Source organism: Delphinapterus leucas, chromosome 17 (genome assembly GCF_059928025.1).
Source record: "Delphinapterus leucas isolate spDelLeu-1000000601 "Yukka" chromosome 17, BTC_Dleu_Yukka2, whole genome shotgun sequence".
Taxonomy (NCBI): Eukaryota; Metazoa; Chordata; class Mammalia; order Artiodactyla; family Monodontidae; genus Delphinapterus; species Delphinapterus leucas.
Window position 1 is genome coordinate 83,708,483 of NC_143145.1, and position 21,406 is coordinate 83,729,888.

The following is a 21,406-nucleotide window of genomic DNA, read 5'->3' on the forward strand; positions in this document are numbered from 1 at the left end:
GCCCTGCACTAGGTTCGAGTTGACAAATATGGTTTCAGCCTAACGCCTATTGTCACGGTCTGAACGTGGGTGGTTCATTGCTGGGGCGCTGTCCCCGCGGGGGCACACACAAAGGTGCTTCTGAACCCCTGTAACTCCTGGGGCAGCTTCTCACCCTTGTTCTTTGTGCTTTCATCCGTGCCAAGGTAATTTACCAATAGAGAGTATTTTTCACATTTTGTTCTGAATCCCTAAATGAAAAATGTGATACTCGATAGTTATTATTTTGAAAAAGTAGATTGTATTCAATGTCGTCGTTGGGAAGGTAGCAGAGGGAGGCCATGTTGAGTAAGAATAAAGATTAAAGATCTTTTTAAACAGCATCTCATTATCCTAACAGTTTTGAAAAGCAGGATTATTATCAAAGTTTCTAGAGGAGAAAATTGAGGCTTGCCGGGGTAAAGTTGTTCTTTGGTCATATAGAAAATAAGTAATGGGCCTGGGCTTCCCTAAAATGAAGAAAAGGGAGAGGGAGAAAATGGAGAAAAGGAAAAGAAAAAAGTACACAGGGAAATGGAGACAGCTAGGAAATATTGAGAAAAAGCAGGAAGGAAAGGAGCAAGAGAATAATGAAGCAGTGTTACTTGGCCAGGTGTGTGCTGGAGACCACAGTGGTTTTGGTGCTTCTTAGGATGGCAGGACCGGACCAGAGCCCCTGAGCCCGGTTACAGGAAGTGACTCCACGTGACCACACAAACCAGGGACGGATGGTCCTGACTGTCCTTCCCGTGAGCTCTGCAGAGACGCAGCTCGGGGCCCCAGCGGTGCTCTGTGAACGTGGACTGTTCCCACCTCCCCAGCCCCGCACATCCCACATGAGACTCACACCCGTTGCCACGACCAGAAACTGGGCGATTATTTCCAATTCATTGTTATCTAGTTCATATGCACAACAGTTGCCTCATTTTGGTGGTAATTTTCAGAAAATATTGTCTGTCTCTCTCAGTGAAATAGCCTGTCCAGATGCCCTCTAAAAACAAAATCCTGAATCTGGAAAAACCTCAAATTATCTCAAAAGGAAAGCGCTGAGAAATAACTAGGCCTGTCAGTTTCATTCAACTGTCAGTTCTCCAAAGATTTCAGGGCTTCAAATGTTAAAAGTGCCAGATGCTATTATCTGTTATTCATGTTCCCATTATGTTCTGGTCTTTACTGAAATCTATATAAACTTCTGTCTGTACATTAAAGGAATTTCATTGCACCCATATACTCTCTAAACACACACATATATATGTATGCCACATTTTCTCTTTATGTCTCCCCAATATAAATTTATTATTTTCAAAATGATACTTTAAATGTTGAAAAAATTCTGACAAATGATGTTGGCATATTTTTATGGTGTGCCATTTAGGAGTTTATCCAATATACAATATGCTTCTGTAACAAAATTCAGCATTCTTATAGTGACGGTCACCTGTATTTTAATACCTGTGCTCTCTGCAAGCTTCTAGAGGTAGAATGCTGAGCAAAAACAAAAGGGAAAAAGACCACTATTTCATAATGCAATCACATACCCAAGAGTCCATAGTTTTTAAAAGAAGTTACAAAATATTTAAAAGGTCATATCCAATAAAATTATCCTACCGAAACATCAGCACATACCACTGTGATAAGTTAAATACCATATATTCTGCAAGCATTAATTTTGAATGCATTTGAGTCAAATAAGTTAAACTTTCATAGTTGATCATTTCTTTCAAAATCCCTTATTCCCTTGTCTTCCATAATGTGCAGATTCAACAAACAACAGCTAATGACCTTTATGTGTTCATCTGTACATGCCTCCTTAGAGATACTTTGCTCTCGTTCATCGCAAAGAAAATAATAAAATAGCTCCTTTTCACTTTATGCCATTTTTGTGAAAAATTCAGCATCTGAACAGAAAAACAAAAGCTGTTCCACACTGAGACAAAATTGGATTTGTCATTTGTATCGACTTTCAAAAGGCCAAGTCGTTTGTAAATTATAGTGGAAAACACCACCCGGGCTGAATCCAGGTAGCTCCAAATGAAACGGAAGGTGGTGCTAATGCTTCGCTTTAGGCATTTACACTGTGAAACGTGAAAAGGATAAGCATAATTCAGTTCTTTTCTATAGATTCCACGGAAGCCCTTCTCTTCTACCTTAGTAGACAACTCTCAGCAAACACCTATTTCTCTTTAGTTTTCAGGAGTGTATTATTATCTGCTACTATTTTCAAACACTGATCAATAATGTAAAATGGAATACTCAGTATTAAAAATAATATGAAAGAAGAAATTAGACCAAACCGTGTTTTATTAATTTGGTCTGAAGATAATGTTACTTGAGGTATTTACCACTGTGTGGTCCTATGGAAAATAATTGATTGAACTGTTATCCAAGTAATTAATGAAAGAGATTGCATTTGCCTTTATGACTGAGATGAAGACTTAAGAGTTTTTCTTTGTTTGGGAAAATCCAGGGATTTTGTTTTTCCACTGATTTTGGGTGTAGACTCAGGATTATTAAAATTGTATTTGCCCTTGCAATTTCATATTCATTTGATTTAAATGAGATTTACCTTGAATAACTCAAAATTGTTTTCTCACCTTAAATGGATCAGTACTTTTGAGATTTAGGAGACAGTTTTTTTATATTAGTTAATCTGATTTTAATATTAAATCCAGAACGTATTATATTTACTGGATATAAACTTAATGATAAAAGTAAGCTAATTATGTGACTGAATAAAACCGTCATTAGTTTTCTGTAAGATAATATATCAGATGGTAAATAAATGATTTGAAAGGATCAATGAGATTTCCTTATGAAATCAGGATCAGTACCAAGCTTAAAATAAGGCCATGAAAATAATTAGTGATAACCCAACAAGAGATTCCATCCAATGAGTAAAACCATTACAAAATGCCAACTTAGCAAAAGAGGTAGTTTAAGGAAAACAGGAAGTGATGTGAGACTAAAAGCAATTATCCAGAAAAATCAAACTAAATGTTGCCTAGATATTGTGGACTCGGTGATTACATATTTAAACAAACAATTTAAATCTTAATTATCTGCTTATCAGAAAGGACATTCTGGGCTTCCCTGGTGGCGCAGTGGTTGAGAGTCCGTCTGCCGATGCAGGGGACGCGGGTTCGTGTCCCGGTCCGGGAAGATCCCACATGCTGCGGAGCAGCTGGGCCCGTGAGCCATGGCCGCTGAGCCTGCGCGTCCGGAGCCTGTGCCCGCAACGGGAGAGGCCACAACAGTGACAGGCCCGCGTATCGCCACAAAAAAAAAAAAAAAAAAAGGACATTCTCCTAGCCTAAATTTACTTCTTCCTTCTCTGTTTGAAAATATGTGTGATTCATTTTTTGCAGTGTTTCTTTTACCAATGACTGCTGTGTGCATAAAGAACTCTTCCTATGTTCTCTACAAAATGTTTGCTATGCTGTAAAACTTAAAATATATTAAAATATTAACTTATTTACATAGCTCAAGAAATACCTCTGTAGTTATATTTGCCAAAATGCAAACTTTCTAAAGGTGTGCCCGTGAGTTATAATTCCTCATTCTTCACCGAGCATAAATGTCCATAGCAGTCCAGATCTACCCTTATACTCATTATCTTATTTATTTTGTGTACAAATCCGATGAGGGATGTCATCTAAGTCTTGAAGCCAAAACTCAAATTTGACCCCAATGACTTCAAATACAGTTGTCTTTCCAGGGTTTCCTAATGCCTTGTGTGCTTCTGTATTATTTTTGTTTTCAGAAAGACCCAGTGAGCTCTCTAGAAAATTTAGAGGAAAAGAAGTTCCCTGGAGAGGCCTCCATACCAAGCCCTAAACCCAAGCTCCACGCAAGAGATCTCAAGAAAGAACTAATCACGTAAGTCATCTGGAGTGGCTTACTCTGTGGTTCTAGAACGGAGACTCCAATTCAAAACCTTGAGTAATAAATAACGCCTTGGCTTATGGAGCTGACTTTGCAGATGTTTTAGGGCAATTTCAACCAGTTGGTAGTTAAATGTTCTGTATATACCTAGACCTATGCTCAGAACTAAGAGGATTATGAAAAAAATGTACCTGACATGATCTCATGCTAAGAGAATTAAAAGTCTAATCGACTGAAAAACAAAACATGTAAAACAATTAGAAATGTTTATGTTCTGATCAGCAGATCTTAATCTAACACCCACTGGCCTCAGAGGATCCAAGTCAGGGCTTCAGGGAGTCTACAGACTCACAAAACTTAATTGCAGAGTGTTACTTGGGAAGGGGGTTCATGGTTTTCGTCACATTCTCAAGGGCTTCCGTGCCTCAGAAGTTGAAAGGACAGGGCAGGAAGTACTAACCGAGCTGCAGCGGGTTCTGAGACAGGCCGGGCCGTCCGGAGCAGAAGGGCCCAAGCTGAGCCCCAGGACCAGGTGACCTGGAGAGAGCGAGAGAACAGGGCGAGGGCCCTGAGAAGATGGCCAGGTTTCCCGTGAACAAGCCACAGGGTGTTTGGGCAGAAAAGTGCACTAGGGCTGGGGTATCTTAGGAAGAGCAGTGTGCAGAGTTCTTCAGGGGCCGGGTGCACGTGGGGACCGTCTGGTGGCAGGAAGATCACCTGAACTGTTGGCTAGAGATGCAGACGTGAGATCGTGAGCTGCGGCCTGGGAGATGGGGCCTCCAGGGAAGATGTATAAGAGGAAGCGGACAGAGTGCCCGGCCCAGAATTCGAGGGCACTCATCCTGCTGGGACCTGACAGGGAAGAAGAAGCGCACAAAGAACAAAGACCTGGGGCCAAGGGGGAGGCAAGTGACGGTCATGGGAGCTGAGAGCTCAGGAAACTCCACCTGGGCCTTGGATGGTCTCAGATGCCACAGCAAGTTCAAAGAGGTTAAAGCAGAGAAGGCAGGGCAAACCCCAGGAGAGCGGGCCTTGGGAATAAGCGAGGCCAGACAGCGGGGGGACGCGCGGCGGGAGCGGGGGGCGGGGGCAGAGCTGGGGTGCGAGGGACGTGCCACCAAATGACGCAGGGACGTTAACTAGGACTGTGGCCTGAGCCCAGCTCGCACACCCTTATTCCTTTTTCACCCCGAAGATCTCTGACCGGGGGCTGTTGGAGGTCAGAGTGTGGCGCACACAGCTCGCTTACGGGTGTGAGTTCGCCCGGGCCATCGCCAGGACACAGGCCGTCCTGACCGCCTTCTCCTCGTCTTCCGGTCACCACTGTGCGGGGGCATGGAGACATCAGGGTCGACGTTGAGGGAGGGGGAGAGGGCACAGGGAGGGGAGGGGCTTTCAGGCAAAGGCAAGGCGGGAACCGTGGCTTTGGGGCGTTTATATCCTCAGACGATAGTGTAGCCCCGGGGGGTTGGTTGCCGGGAGTGAGTGAGTGACATGCAAGAAAATCTTTTCCACGGGAAAGTGATTAAACCTTCATGCATATTCTCACCCAGTACAGTTAAAGCTGCCAGCTAATGAGAGTTTCTAGCAGAGAGGGACCCTTGCACTTAGGCGCTGGCATCTGTACCCTCTTCTGAGTCCCCCAGCAGAAAAGTACGTTTACGTTTTTCTAATACAATAGATTAAGCACCCTGTCCTGAGTAGAATGCTCTGCCCACCGATCTCTGCGGGCCCGTCCTCCCCTCCCTCAGCTGTTCCCCCACGTGTCACCCACCCGAGAGGCCTTCCCGGCTGTTGTGGTCCCCCCTTCCCAGCCCCGCTGCTCCCGCCCCCTTTCCCAGGAGGGCAGGCTCTTCCAGCCACTGAGGTTGCTTCTTCCACGTCCCCGCGTGGGCCCCTGGTACCACTGCACTGCCGCTCGTTTCCCCAGTGACAGGGACACACCTCAGACGCTGCACAGGCCCTGCACACACAAGCTGTCGATCAGAAGACCCCAGTCCAGCATCAGTCTGTCCTGTCCACACTCAAGTGATTTTTTTTTTAATATCTTTATTGGAGTGTAATTGCTTTACAATGGTGCGTTAGTTTCTGCTGTGTAACAAAGTGAATCAGCTATATGTATACATATATCCCCATATCCCCTCCCTCTTGCGTCTCCCTCCCGCCCCTCTAGGTGGTCACAAAGCACCGAGCTGATCTCCCTGTGCTATGCGGCTGCTTCCCACTAGCTATCTATCTTACGTTTGGAAGTGTATATATGTCCATGCCACTCTCTCACTTCGTCTCAGCTTACCCATTCCCCTCCCCGTGTCCTCAAGTCCATTCTCTACGTCTGCGTCTTTATTCCTGTCCTGCCCCTAGGTTCTTATGACCATTTTTTTTTTTAGATTCCATATATGTGTGTTAGCATATGGTATTTGTTTTTCTCTTTCTGACTTACTTCACTCTGTCTGACAGCCGCTAGGTCCATCCACCTCACTACAGATAACTCAATTTCGTTTCTTTTTATGGTCGAGTGATTTTTAAATAATCGATTATGCTGCATTCCTTAAGGATTTCGTGGGCGGACATTGCTGCCTCGAGCATGATGTTCTCTTAGGAGGTTAACATTTCCTGATGATGTAGGGCCCGCATACCAGAGCTGCACGTCACCAAGCACAGCACCCTCCGGGAGGTGCCCTGGCACAGCCATGTCAAGGCTGCCATGGGCCTGCGAGTCAAGTTTCTAAAATCTTTGTATGCATTTTGTGTCTGCATATTATCTCAGATATCTTCCAAAAGGGCCAATGTTTATCCTTTGAGGGTAGATTTTGGAAATTTCCAGAGTCGTTCCAAGCTAAATGAAATGTAAAGAACTGATAATTAACCTGCATCACCATTTTAGACAGAAAAATTAAGTGTGATTATTTTGTAATGGGCACTTCTCATTGGTGCAAAGAGAAAGGGCTCCAAAAAGATGGTGAACAATTTTTGGAATATAATCATGAATTCCTAGGAAATTGACTCTCTAGAGGCCTCGTGGTTTTCCGCTCATTTCGGAACAGGGGAGCGCTTGGGTGGGTACCACGTACTTCTACACACCTGTGTCACACACTGGTTCTGTAAACGTCTCACTGCTTTACAGTTTCACCCTGTCCTTATTATGCTTTGTTTTATGTTTCTAAGAGATAAATGCACCTTAACTGCTTCCCAGAAACTGTTCCGCTAAAATAGGACTTTTTGATGTCATTGATCAACATGGATTTGCTTAGAGTTCGAGTGCCACTTACCGAGGGAACTAGCTAGTTTCCTTTCTCTAAGTTGTGATACCCTCATCTGCAAATCTTCCCAGAATACATCACCCACCTGGGATCTGCACATGTTATTGTACAAGATTTCTCATTGAAGATCGGATCCAAAACAGGACCTTTTCCCACTACCTCGCCCCCTGCAATCTTGGCTTTATTCCTTGACCTCTTTATACCACAGAGCTGAAACAAAATAGCCACTATTTAAATGCACAGTTTATCATTATACTTCCTAAGTAATTTATAACTGTCTGGTTTAAAAAATCACTGGCACTTTGCCTCTTCTGGCAGTATTAATAGGCATAATTTAAAAATAGAAATAAAATTTAAAGTAAAATAAAATAAATGCAAAGCTATTTTGGCACACCAGGTGGCGATGTATTTCCAAAGTAGGAATTCCCAGGGCACTGTAACCCATCTCTCACGCTCTGAATATTCCAGCTGTGTAATTATCAGAAAAGATTTTTTCTCTGTTTAGCGGGTGAATGGCACTTGCAAGATAACTCAGCTCAGACGTTAGTCGTTGTTCTTTTTTTTCTTTACTTGTTTACATATATTTGTAGCTTCCGCATTTTCCTTTCTGATGTTCCAGCTAGGAAAGTGGTGGGCAAAGAGCTGGCTGGTTCAGCTCGGATCAAGCTCCGGAAATCAAACATCTCTCTGAGAGATGAAGATGTTCTAACTCTTACAGTTTCTTTAGAGTACCTGAGAATGATTGGAAAGTAGCTCACAGGGGGAAAAAAAATACTGAGAAGGTGACATTTCAGAAATCTTGGATGTCATCAATCTATTCCCAAATGCCCCTTTAAAGAGGCAGAGTCTGCGTTCCACACGTGGGTGAGCCTTCACGTTAGGCAGGGTGCCGAAAACATCAGAAAGCACTAGTGACGTAGCTGATGTCCCTGATTATTGACACAAAGACCACCGAGTGGGCCGGGGTCAATCTGCTTACCTCACACCAGCAACTTTCAAGCAGCGTCAGAGGGAAATAAAGGGCTCAGAAACCAAGGAATCTGTTAACTCTGGCAGCAGAACTGCTCAGGATAACTATCCACTTGCATTATTTTTAAAACACACATAAGATGTGCAGAACATGACCAGCTTCTGAGATAAATGAAGTGCCCGGGACAGACTCCGGTCTTGGGCAGACAGCCTGGAGAGCCTACCGCTTAGGTGGTTAATTCCTCATTGTCTTTGCTGGGTTCAAAACTTTGAATGAAACTGATCACAAGCTTTATTAACTAAACTTCGTAACTATTTCTGTACTATCAGAACTGTCCCATCTAAAATGTCAGTTTACATTTTAGCCATATGTAGTATTTTCAAAGATCTTCTTTTTCAGGTGTTTTCTAACATGCTTATGAAGTTACTACGTTATCTTTTTCTTTAAAAAAAGTCACAAAAATTTCTTTCTGAAATCTGTGATATAATTGGTACCTAAGAGCCGCTATCATGGTGAAGCATGGGTTTTTAATATTTATGTTTTATAACTCATATTTTCAAAGAAATAGAACACCACTGACTGTTGATTCACTCACATCCATTACCAGGACACGTATTTTAGCATCACTGTCCTCCATCGTCTGAATCAGAGAGCTGATGTGATCCTGGAAACTAATAACTCAGGATCATGGCAGTTCCCTCTTGTCTCGTCTGCTGGTCCTTATATAATCTACATCTTTAGTTCATTAGCTTCTTCACGTCCCATATGTGTTAACTGGTCTTGAAAAGAGAAGCTACCTCATACCCAGTCAGAGCAAGTGCATCCGTGAATGCACCTGACCCTGATTCTATGTTTTTATTGACCCAGCTGTCCAACGCCAGGATGCGACGGGAGCGGGCACGTCACAGGCAACTATGCATCTCATCGCAGGTAGCTCCCCACCCTCTCACTTAGGCGTTCTGCATCTGTCCTCCGTAAGGACTCACCCTCACCCTCTCTAGAAAGATATCTCGATCGGGAGTTGGAGACTGAGTTAGTTGGGGTTTTGGTTTGTTTCGTTTTTCAGAAATAAAGCTAAGTCTTCAGTCTTTTTACTGATATTGTAAAGAAAGTGTACTTCTCTGGTCAATAACGGTTTTCTGATCCTATGATCCAGGCTACAACCCAGAAGTTAGAGTTCATGTCAGGCTCGGGTCCTGTCTAGCTTTAGGACTCAAGTGAAACCCAGGTAGGACAGCAGTGACCTGAACTGACCTTTTACGCTGTGGGAGGCTTCAGTAAAGGGTTGGAGGGACAGTAGTGCAGAGGCTGTGCTCGGCCCTTCCTCCCACCTGTGTCACCCATGTGATTCGCTGTCCCTCTGGGCAGGGCCTTAACTTCTGAGCACCATCCCTCGGGATGCAGAGGGAGGGTTCTCTGGGTCAGTCATCACTGGAGCCGGGGGTCTCTCTGGGCTAAAGCCCCTGGTTTGGTAAATAGCAAACCAGAGTCTGTGACAAGTAGTCAAGGTACCCAAAGCCCGGTCTGGCTAGAGCAGCAAAGACAGGTTCAGACTTTTTCCCAAAGCCCGTCGGTGGATTGAACATGTGTTCACCAGCTCAGGCTGCCCCCAAGTCGGGCCTGCGTGTGTCAGTGCGTGTGTCTCTGTTTTTGCTTTCTCCTCCCTCTTCAGTGTCTCTGGATGTCCTTTGGCAGATAAGACTCTGAAATCCCTCATGGCGGCCAACTCTCAGGAACTCAAGTAAGTGTCCGGCCAGGGTGGCCCTAACCAGGGGCAGACGGCACCTAAGTAAATTATGACCACGCGCTCTCCCACCAAAAACTCAAACAGCTAAAACCAAATCACTGTAATTTAGTTTAGTTAATTAGCTGGACTTGGAGGGTTTGTATTTTACAATGTTTTTAAAAGCAATGACGTTGGGCTTCCCTGGTGGCGCAGTGGTTGAGAGTCCGCCTGCCGATGCAGGGGACGCGGGTTCGTGCCCCGGTCCGGGAAGATCCCACATGCCGCGGAGCGGCCGGGCCCATGAGCCATGGCTGCTGAGCCTGCGCGTCCGGAGCCTGTGCTCCGCAACGGGAGAGCCCACGACAGTGAGAGGCCCGCGTACCGCAAAAAAAAAAAAAATGTTAAAAGCAATGATGTTGAACACCTACGACACCTTTTCTCTGTTACCTTCAGAACGTGTATACTAATCAGACTTGGAGGGTACGGCCAGCATTTTCATCATCTGAGTTTAGGAAAACTGCGCAGTACTTTACCTTGTGGGCATTTTGAATCATATGACAGCCTTTCACTTTTGGGGGCGACATACAATTCTGGCTCATTTTCACCTTGTCTACAGGATCTCAAAGTCACACGTATATTAACTTACGTTGATTGATTTGATTTTTCCTACTATTATCTTCTTTTATCCCAAACTTCTCACTTGTTATTTTCATGTGTGGTTATAATACTTGTAGACTAATAAAAAGTTATAATCCACTATTTACCCTTTAAAAATATAAGGCATACATTCAGAAAAGATGAAGAATAACATTAAACAAAATTAGCAAAATGCATTTGCACATAATATTTTAGGAAAAATCAGTGTTACTAAGTCTAGTGATAAAATAATATTTGTGTAAATAGTAGAATTAACACTTGGTGTCTAAATTACAGGTAAAATTTCAGAGAATATATCTTCTTAATATTTTGCTAGTATTTCCATTTTTTAACTTGTTTAAAATTTATCTAAAAATTATCCAAAAAAAGTTTATGAAACAAGATGTGATATTAAACAGGTATAAAAATTCAGAATTTTAGTACCATGAACAGTAAAGACAACTCTAAAATATACAAAGCGAGTGTACAATTGATTGTGTCAGTGTAGATTCTAGAAGTCATTTTATTGGCTACCATCTTTCTAGACTGAAATGTAAGGATGTGAAGTGGAGACTTATTAGCAGATTGAAAGGAGAGAAGGGCTAGGCATACTCAGTCTTACTCAGTTGCTCTGAACTTCTATATTGCCGTATCTTAAAAATAGCTATCAGTTCTCCTAAGTATTTTCTCTAAACATTATTTCTAGAAGAAAATGTTGATAATACATTGAAAACATGTAGATTGAGTGGTTCTATAGCAATGTTCAGTACTTACCTGCTTTATACAGCCACCTAATAAGTAACATCTTTGTGGTTTTTTTCTGTACAGAAAGAAAAGGGGACATTTCATTGACCTCTTGTTTGGATATTCAGGGAGAATTTCAAAACAAGGTTTTTTTGGCATAGACTTTTCCAGAATTGCAATGTGCTAGTAAACCACTATTTTAATAAAAATATTAATAGCATCTGAGCCTTTCTTACAGTATAGAATATGTATTAAATCTCTAAATGTTTGGTTAGAGAATCATTGCAGGGTTCTCTGGTTAGCTTGAAGAGATGTATGCAGATTTCATATTTCCTTCGAGAAAAGCATTCACTCCCTATGTTCCGCCTCAAGATTGAATATAGAAGAATTTCTGTGAAAGTTCAGTGGGTTGGAGTTTAAGAAAAGGAATAGTGTTCACATTCTTCTTTGGATTATTATCTTTCTCAAACTCTTGTTTGAGTAGAAATCTGAACCCGGGTGGGCATACAAGTGAAATAATCACAATGACCTTGTCTACAAGAAGTTTCAGGAAAGCAAATATTTTATGACAGCCTCTGCGTTTTATTTTTTTATAAATTTATTTATTTATTTATTTTATTTATACTTTTTTACTTTTGGCTGTGTTGGGTCTTTGTTGCTGCGTGTGAGCTTTCTCTAGTTGTGGCGAGCGGGGGCTACTCTTCGTTGCAGTGCGTGGGCTTCTCATTGCGGTGGCCTCTCGTTGCAGAGCACGGGCTCTAGGCGTGCAGCCTTCAGTAGTTGTGGCGTGCAGGCTCAGTAGTTGTGGCTTATGGGCTCTAGAGTGCAGACTCAGCAGTTGTGGCTCGCCGCCTCAGTAGTTGTGGCTCGTGGGCTCAGTAGTTGTGGCTCACGGGCTCTAGAGCACAGGCTCAGTAGTTGTGGCACACGGGCTTAGTTGCCCCACGGCATGTGGGATTTTCCAGACCAGGGATCAAACCCGTGTCCCCTGCATTGGCAGGCAGACTCTTAACCACTGTGCCATCAGGGAAGCCCACCTCTGCGTTTGTATTAGTATCTGGCATTTTTTAAGGCAACAAAAGAGTGAGAATCTCTGTATATTTTTGCATTCAAGTGTATTTTAAACCCTGTTCCTAATTAGCATTCTAAGTAAAATTGGAATCTTCTTCCGCCTTCACTCCCCTGACTCTAAATTTAACGGTTGACTGTCAGTCAGAGCTATTGGTAGAGTTTCCACAAGACCTCTTAAGGTGGACCCTGAGGCAGAACAGATCAGGTGCAAATGTCCTAGGTTCTTTGGCAGGTGCATTAATCCACCAGGTCTCTGGTTGTCCCATCCACCACTGTTGTCCATCTGAATGTAAGGGATTATCATGGTGTTGGAGCAAATCAAAGGAAATAAATTACACACAGAAACAATTTGGAAACTCTTTTTTCTTAAGCAAAAGATAAGAACTTTGCATGATGTAGACAGAAGCCCAGCGGTAAATTGTGGGTCGAATTTCAGATTCCTTCCAAAATAAGGTTTAACAACAGGGACCTATTGTGTAGCACAAGGAACTATACTCGAGACTTGTAATAACCCATAAGGGAAAAGAATCTGAAAAATTTTACGTATATATATATGTATATACATATATATATATATAACTGAATCACTCTGCTATACACCTGAAACTAACACAACATTGGAAATCAACTACACTTCAATTAAAAATATAAGGCTTAAAAAGAAGGAAAAAAGAATGCAGGATGACAATGAATATGGTGTCTTCCAAGCATTGGACAGTAGTTAACACATCTTAATATTTCCTTTAAAAATGGATTCTTAGGGCTTCTCTGGTGGCGCAGTGGTTAAGAATCACCTGCCAATGCAGGGGACACGGGTTCGAGCCCTGGTCCAGGAAGATCCCACATGCCGCGGAGCAACTAAGCCCGTGCGCCACAACTACTGAACCTGCCCACTAGAGCCCGCGAGCCACAACTACTGAGCCCATGTGCCGCAACTACTGAAGCCCGTGCGCCTAGAGCCCGTGCTCCGCAACAAGAGCAGCCACTGCAATGAGAAGCCCGCGCACCGCAACGAAGAGTAGACCCCGCTCGCCACAACTAGAGAAAGCCCACACACAGCAACAAAGACCCAACACAGCCAAAAATAAATAAATTAAAAAGAAATTAATTTTTTTAAAAAAGGATTCTTAGCCAAAAACCAGTTCTGTACAAGCAAAGAGTCCCACAAATCAGCTCATTCTGTTTGACTGCTCGTCTCTGTGTGATTTGTCATGACCCCCTACCACTCCTATGCGGCCCCAGCTCCGCTCTCGTGTCTTCCAGGTGTCCCACTCCAGGCTGTGACGGTTCGGGGCACGTGACCGGAAACTATGCCTCCCACCGAAGGTAAGACTGACCCCATGCCCGAGATGGAAATCAGAGCGGTGGCAGCCGCGCCCGTGAGATCACATGCTTCTGTTTTGTTCTTTGTTGGGTCCGTATTTCAGCCTGTCCGGCTGCCCTCGTGCCAGGAAAGGTGGTGTCAAGGTGACCCCTACGAAGGAAGATAAAGAAGACCCTGAACTCAAGTAAGTGTGACGGCTGAGGCGGCAGCATCAGGGCAGAGGCCACTTGTGGGACAAACAGGGGGACTTCGGTTGGGAGGCAACTGCGTGTCTTGTTCATCACGAGGCCCTGGGAGCAGCATGGCAGCTCGGAGGCTGCAGAACACCTCGCCCTCCCCAGTGGTGCTCACACGGGTCTCCGATGGTGCAAAGGAAAGTCCTTGCCCAGCGGTTTTAAAGGAAAGCAGCCTCGTGGACATGCCCTAGTGTGACACACATGGCTGTGGGCTCCCCTGAAACTCAAGGCGCAATTTTATCTAAAGCGAGCTCCCTCCTCTGAGAAACATGCTTCAGGTCTTGGGTGACAGATGCAGACACAGGTGCAGAAATGTACAGAGGCTTGCTCGACAACGTGCAATATTTAGGCATTTGGAAATCAGAACTCCCGTTCTCTGAGCCAGGGACTCTGTGATGAGGGAGAGCCAGTTGACACGTTAGACCCTTGGTCTTTGTTTGGAGGCAACGTAACCCGTAACCAAGGGCTTCCCTGGCTGTTTCTGGAGCTGAGAAGTGTGGCCACACACTTGACTCCACTCCTTCTAAACTGGTGGCAAGTCCCCTGAGCTCTAGAAGTCATTCTCTGCCCCTCTAAAGTGGGGTAACAGCGTCTCTGCCCACCAGGTGAGCAGTGAGGTTCACGTGAGATAATGCATGACGGTTGCTTAGCTGGGAGCCTGAGGGCCATCACTGCTGCCAGCACTGCTGTCTCCCTGGTTGGAAGGCATCTGGTAGACGCCGTCGTTTCCCCACTTGCCCCCTGTGTGGTCTGCTCTCACCACCACTTCCTCGTTCGCTCGCCTCAGTGCTTCACCTGGCTTATCTCGTCTCTCCCAGCTGCTAACGACTGTGCTGTGTCTCTCCAGATGCCCTGTGATCGGGTGTGATGGCCAAGGTCACATATCAGGTAAATACACATCCCACCGCACGGCTTCTGGCTGTCCCCTGGCCGCCAAGAGACAGAAGGAGAACCCTCTCAATGGGGCCCCCCTCTCCTGGAAGCTGAACAAACAGGAACTTCCCCACTGCCCGCTGCCTGGCTGCAATGGGCTGGGCCACGTGAACAACGTGTTTGTCACCCACAGGAGGTAAGCTTTGCTGCTTTTTTTTTTTTTTTTTTTTTTTTTGCGGTACGCGGGCCTCTCACTGCTGTGGCCTCTCCCGTTGCGGAGCACAGGCTCCGGACGCGCAGGCTCAGCGGCCATGGCTCACGGGCCCAGCCGCTCCGCGGCATGTGGGATCTTCCCGGACTGGGGCACGAACCCGTGGCCCCTGCATCGGCAGGCGGACTCCCAGCCCCTGCGCCACCAGGGAAGCCCCGCTTTGCTTCTTAATGTGTGGTTGCTGTGATTGTTTGTCACCTGGATTGTCCGGGGGAGGGGAGAGACCCCCTCAAGGTCATTAATCATAGCACCTTAGATGTCCAAGTAATGAGTCTTGCCAGATAGATATTTGACCAGTTTGAAGGATGGAAAATGTTATTTTCTCTATTTCTGAAATTCACTGCACGATTTTCAACCACTTGCGAAACTGTGCTTGTGGTTTTTTTGTTCTAAAATATTGCTTGTGCTGCTTTTTTTAATGGTTCTGTCAGTGGTTCACTTCAGTTCTAAGTGGTGATAGCTCCTCACTTCTGTTATGTGATCGTAAACTTTCACTTTACGTGTTTATGTCATGCCCTTCTGCTCGTCAGCTGGCTCCATTTCAGACCAAATGGTAGTTATTTTGCAGCTGGGAAGCTGTGAGTCATCCCCAGCGGCCAGAAAGAAAAGGACACAGCGATTACTAAGTACACGGAGGACAAGAGAGACTTAGAAAACTCTTTCTAGCTTCACAAGGACTCAGTTCCTTCAGACAAGAGAGATTTAGAAAACTCTTTCTAGCTTCACAAGGACTCAGTTCCTTCATCATTGAGTGGCATGTATGTCAACCAGGCTCTTTGTCAGGAGCACTGATCTTAAACCAGGCTTTTGTCCACATTCTCCATCAAGGAGAGGAGCTAGCGGAATTCCCTGGCGGTCCAGTGCTTAGGACTCCACGCTTTCACTGCCAAGGGTGCAGTTTCGATCCCTGGTCAGGGAACTAAGATCCCACAAGCCAAGCGGCACGGCCAAAAAACAAAATAAGGAGCGGGGCTAGAAGGTTCACTGCACACATCTCTGGTCGTGGGGCTGTGGCACACGATGCAGATTTAGGATCTAACAAAGCTTCGCGAGTCCTGAAGCTCTGCTTATGGGCAGGATGCCAGCAGTGCAAAGCTGGTTCCGTTTTTGAGGTGCACACCAACGGTGTCAGGAGATGAAGTTTTCCAAGAGCTACACCTGCTTATGGAGGAAACCTGATCTCTTTAGGTGGTTTATTTTTTGATGGTTCTCAGATGCCTGATCACGTTCACAATAGTGCACGTTGTTTTCTTCTGGGTCTGTACCGTCGTTTCCCATCCAGGAAGGACAGTCACACATCAAGTGAGCCTCGTAGCTGCACAGCAGCTGTGCTTTCTCACCACGGACCCTGTCATATCCATGTTGACATCGATAATGAAATACTAATGCTGGATTGTGGCGAGTGCATCCCTCAGTTAGAACACAGATTTCTCTTGAAAAATCCTGGAGTGGTTTTACATGATGACGCCAGGCCTGGTGAGGGTGTAGAGCTGCAGGGACCCTCAGAGCTGTAAGTGGAAGAGGAATTGGTAGAACCATGTCAGGAAGCTGATGCCTCAGATGTAAGGGAGCTGGTGAGGGTGCCCTGCTGTCCAGCCGCCAGGCGTCCAGGCTCAGTCCCAGAGGTTCTCCTGCACCCGGAGATGGAGACGGACGTGTCGTCTTCCCGGCTTCCCGGCTCCAGGCTGGGGACCGCCTGCCCGCCACCTTGGCCCCGCAGCGCAGGGCACAGGAGTGGCTCCACCTGCAGGGCCTCGGATCCGTGTGGATGCAAAGGCACCGCGGGCGGACTTGGAGCAGGTGTTGAGTGAGACAGAGTGCTGAGGGATACGTGTGGTGGGATTCTGTCCCACAAAGTGAAAAAACGTGTAGCAAAATCACGTTTTAAAAAACTAGGTAATTTTTCATCTGCAGTTGGAGTTAATGGCTGTCTCTGCGGGACAGGACACAGCTATTGCTATGGGGCAGGTGAAGCTTCAAAGCGCGTTCTGTGTTTGAAGGTAAATTCAAGGTATGCCCCTCAAGGGCATTCTTTCAACTGCAAATACACGTTGTATGTATCTGTGTACATTACTACTTATTTCATAATAAGAAAAGGAAATTATGAGTTCAAAAATATGGGCTGCAGTATTAATGCAGAGATACTATTTTCTAGGAGAAGAAAAACAGTTAAGAATTCAGACAAATAAATAATTCAGATTTCACTGTTTTTCACTCTTGCTACTCAAAGGATTTAAGAGCCCAAATTTAACCTGGGGTATTCTCTTTGGGGTGGAATGCTTTTCTTTACTATGTGTAGCATTTAAACAAATAAGATAATAAAATACCTGGCTTATTGCCTGGTACATAGTAGGTGTTCAGCACAGACTATTTCCTTTCCCTTTTGTACAATTATATTAATATATATGTAGCTATGCAATAATTCATTAAAGTAGGAATGACATGCTGGAATCACACGTACTGACCTACGATACACCTTTATCTGTCCTCTTCTCAACCCTGACGTCCTGACTTGTTCTGTTCTCTTTCCCGTCACTGCCAAAGGCCAACTGCTATTCCAGGCTGCTCTGTCCCAGCAGACAGCCTGTTCTGAGTTCCTCACATGGCTTATCCCTTTAAACCCTTACAAACCCTGTAAGCTACAGGGACTGCGGTGACCCTCAGTTGACAGAAGAATCAGAGCACAGGGAAGTTCAGGGATTGCCCCTCTCCTGCACAGCTCACAGCATCGGGGCCCCAGAGCCCCTCTCCCGAGCTGGGTACCAGCCCATCCCTGGTGTTTCCTGGATCCTCCCGACCACGAGGCACTCGTGCAGACTTTCCTCAGCCGTCCTCTAAAGCAAGTTCTGTAACTTTTCCCATTTAAGATTCAGCAAAATGGGAATAATTACAAAAGTTACCTTAGAGGATGGCTGAGAACAATTACCTGTGCATTACATCAGCATTTTGTTTACATACTAATTACTTTAAAACCTTTCTTTAAGACTTCATGTTACAGACTTCCACTTTGAAAGAATAGCAACTGAGAAGACAAATGATATTATATTAAATACACATCATTATGGATGTCTGCAGCTTTAAAACCAGAAGTCCTGTGACTAATAGAACTCATTTAGTGCCACACCATAACTATAATTTTATTGAGGTTTACTAGCATATTATAAACAATGATGTCCACCACACAGATTTGTCACCTGCTGTTTTACTGTAACAGGGCAGATGAAGATATAGTTTTAAATTGCCTTCCCCTGGGGCTTCCCTGGCGGCGCAGTGGTTAAGACTCCACCTGCCAATACAGGAGACACGGGTTCGAGCCCTGGTCCGGGAAGATCCCACATGCCACGGAGCAACAAAGCCCGTGCGCCACAACTACTGAGCCTGCACTCTAGAGCCCACGAGCCACAACTACTGAGCCCGTGAGCCACAACTACTGAAGCCCGCGTGCCTAGAGCCCGTGCTCCGCAACAAGAGAAGCCACCGCAATGAGAAGCCCGCGCAGCGCAACAAAGAGTAGCCCCCACTCACTGCAACTAGAGAAAGCCTGCACGCAGCAACAAAGACCCAATGCAATCAAAAATATATATATAAATGAATAAATTTTAAAAATAAATAAATTTAAAAAAATTTTTTTTTAATCTTTAAAAAAAAATTGTCTTTCCCTGCCTTCATAGAATTGTGAATTTGGTCCAAGCCGTATAAAGCATGTTTCTCCTGCCTTACAATACGGAGCCCGAACCCCAAAGGGGATGCCCAGCCAACCTCCCTGTTTTCCTGAGCGGCAAGGCTGAGCCTTGTGGAGGATGTGGCATCCTCAAAAGGAAAGAGGACATTAAAAATATTTTCTTGCCCCAGTTTTCTTAAATTTAGGATTTGTTTTATATCCTGGAAGATACAACCACATTGGGAGGTACAGAACATCCAGTGGCATTTTTTACTTTTTTTTTTTTTTTTTGTGGCACGCGGGCCTCTTACTGCTGTGGCCTCTCCCACCGCGGAGCACAGGCCCCAGACGCGCAGGCTTAGCGACCACGGCTCACGGGCCCAGCCGCTCCGCGGCACGGGGCATCCTCCCGGACCGGGGCACGGACCCGTGGCCCCTGCATCGGCAGGCGGACTCTCAACCACTGTGCCACCAGGGAAGCCCATCCAGTGGCATTTTTTAGACCAAAGCCTCCCTCCCGTCACTTAACTGTACTCGGTTCTAACGCACATGGTTGTGGAGTTTCACTAGCATTCCACACGGCTGTCCCCCCTGGACGCTCACCCTGTGTTGTCTAAACAGTGCAGACCCTTGACGGGAGAGACAGAAGTTCTTGGGAGGTATTAACATCCATCTTGTTACAAATCTCCCACAGGTGACTTTTAAAATCCAGTTTACCAGCCAACCATTACTCCCGTTTGTAACCATTTGTCAGAACACAATATGTGACAGAAGACAAGACAGACTTGTACAAACTTTCCAGGAAAAAAAAAAGAAGATAATGTAGCTTATAAAGGCCACTCTTTTTAGTGAGCAGCTTCCAAAATAGAAAAGTCAGGTTCAAAGTTCAGTTTGTGCTTTTCCATTATTTTCTTTTCCTGTGTAAAATATTTCATAATTTATCAAATCTTGGCAACCCACAGAGCCTTCCTTTTATATGTAGTATTACATATCTATTATTGTTTTATTTCATATAATCTTAATATAGAACAATTTTAAATTATTAAGAAAAATATTCATTCTGCAAACATTTATTAAGGGCTTTGTTTCAGAAATATTCTCCTTTCACTCTGCCAAGTGTTCCAATCTTTGGATGGAAAATGATTCTTTCATGCATGAATTGTAACCAAATTTCTCTGGGAAAAAATATTTTCAATGGCTAATTATCATTTTTAATTTTATTTAAAAATGGTATCTCCAAAAATATAACCAAATGACAAAAGAATTAATGGCTGCATAGAGCAACAAAATCATCTCATCATGTGCTACAGGAAACAAGTATCATTCACTGTTGTCATTATCATTTTGGTGTAATTTAAACAAAACAGATGACATTATAGGAAGGACGCAGGTGTGAAGGGTGTGGCTCTTCAGGAAAAGCGTATAAAGAGCCTGCCGGGCAGCGCACTGCCTGGGCAGTGAGGCTGCTTAAATACACCTACAGCCCTGCCTTTTCTGTTCCTTTCAGGTAGAGATTCTTTAATGAAAAATGATGTTTACAAGTTAAAGAATAAATTCGAAACTTTCCCCTACCCAAACTGGATTTGCCATGAAGTGGGGGGGGGGGGGGAGGGGAGGGATATTATTTTGGGCTTGTATCAATTTGAGTCATTCTGTAAAGATCAAATGACAGTGTGTATACAGACAGGAAGAACTAGATTTATTATTCATGGCATTTTTGACTAATCTGGAACAAATCTTATACAAAATGTATACATACCGTTTTACATTTACAGTGAATAAAGTAACCACTACTAAAAAAGGCCCTTACATGAGTGCAAAGTGGTAACATTTTAACAAAATTAATTCAGTGATAGTTATCAACAGTAGCTATTTGTATTTTGATCTGAGAAAAAAACACAAAACACTTTATTTGAGGGCTTTTGCTTTTGTTTCAATAGATATTGCTGCGTTCTGCACAGACTACAGGTTGTAATGTAATGAGTAGGCAGGCAAAGACTTAAAGAGTAAGTACTGAGTACAAAATTTTAATTTTTGTAAGAAGTAATATGTGTTTCACACATCGGTATAATTTCTCTTTTCACAGCTTATCTGGATGTCCTCTCAATGCACAAGCCATCAAGAAGGGCAAGGTCTCTGAAGAACTAATGACCATCAAGGTCAAAGCATCCGGAGGTAAGAGGGCAGGGCGGGGCGGCCACCCCCGAGGTCTGGACCCTGGTCTCCGGCGGGTCCTGTGTCTAAACCATCCTCCGTGCGGGAAGTGCTATTTGACTAGGCAAGAAGGAAGCTTTCCTCAAATTTGAACTAAACTATAACTTTCTCTAAAGAACAATCTCTTGGGTTTCTTTCCTTACTTTTTTTTTTTTTTCCCCTTGATTGCAAGTGACATGGGGGTGACTAGTTGGTTTGGAAATGGCTCTGATATATCAGAGTTCCATCACTTTCATCATAGGGACCAAGAGCTATTTCGAAGGACAGGCCAGAGTCCTGGTGTGAACTCGTTGGTCACCTGTAGGTGGGGAAGGGGGCTTGTTTGCTGTAATGTATTAGGTCATGGGGGCTAGAGTTCCTGATGACAATGTTAAAATGCTGAAATATGTATATTTGTATACTGTGTGATGTTTTCAGAGAATAGCCTAGTGACCTTGTTGTGACCTCTAGTGGCCTCTAGTGACATACAGCACAGAGAGTGGAGCTCGGTGAGCTATTTCAAAATGTGTTGAGATTTAAG

General features: G+C 44.4%; 1 protein-coding gene across 1 annotated transcript in view; it reads left to right on the plus strand.

Moving 5' to 3' along the window:
• Positions 1-21,406, plus strand: part of ST18 (ST18 C2H2C-type zinc finger transcription factor) — a 65,475-nt gene that overhangs the window by 36,033 nt on the left and 8,036 nt on the right. Inside the window, exons 9-15 of the mRNA XM_022556834.2 lie at positions 3,779-3,894; positions 8,998-9,060; positions 9,803-9,871; positions 13,571-13,633; positions 13,735-13,815; positions 14,715-14,936; positions 20,759-20,847. Of these exons, the coding sequence (XP_022412542.2) occupies positions 3,779-3,894; positions 8,998-9,060; positions 9,803-9,871; positions 13,571-13,633; positions 13,735-13,815; positions 14,715-14,936; positions 20,759-20,847 (703 nt within the window). The remainder of the gene's footprint in view (positions 1-3,778; positions 3,895-8,997; positions 9,061-9,802; positions 9,872-13,570; positions 13,634-13,734; positions 13,816-14,714; positions 14,937-20,758; positions 20,848-21,406) is intronic.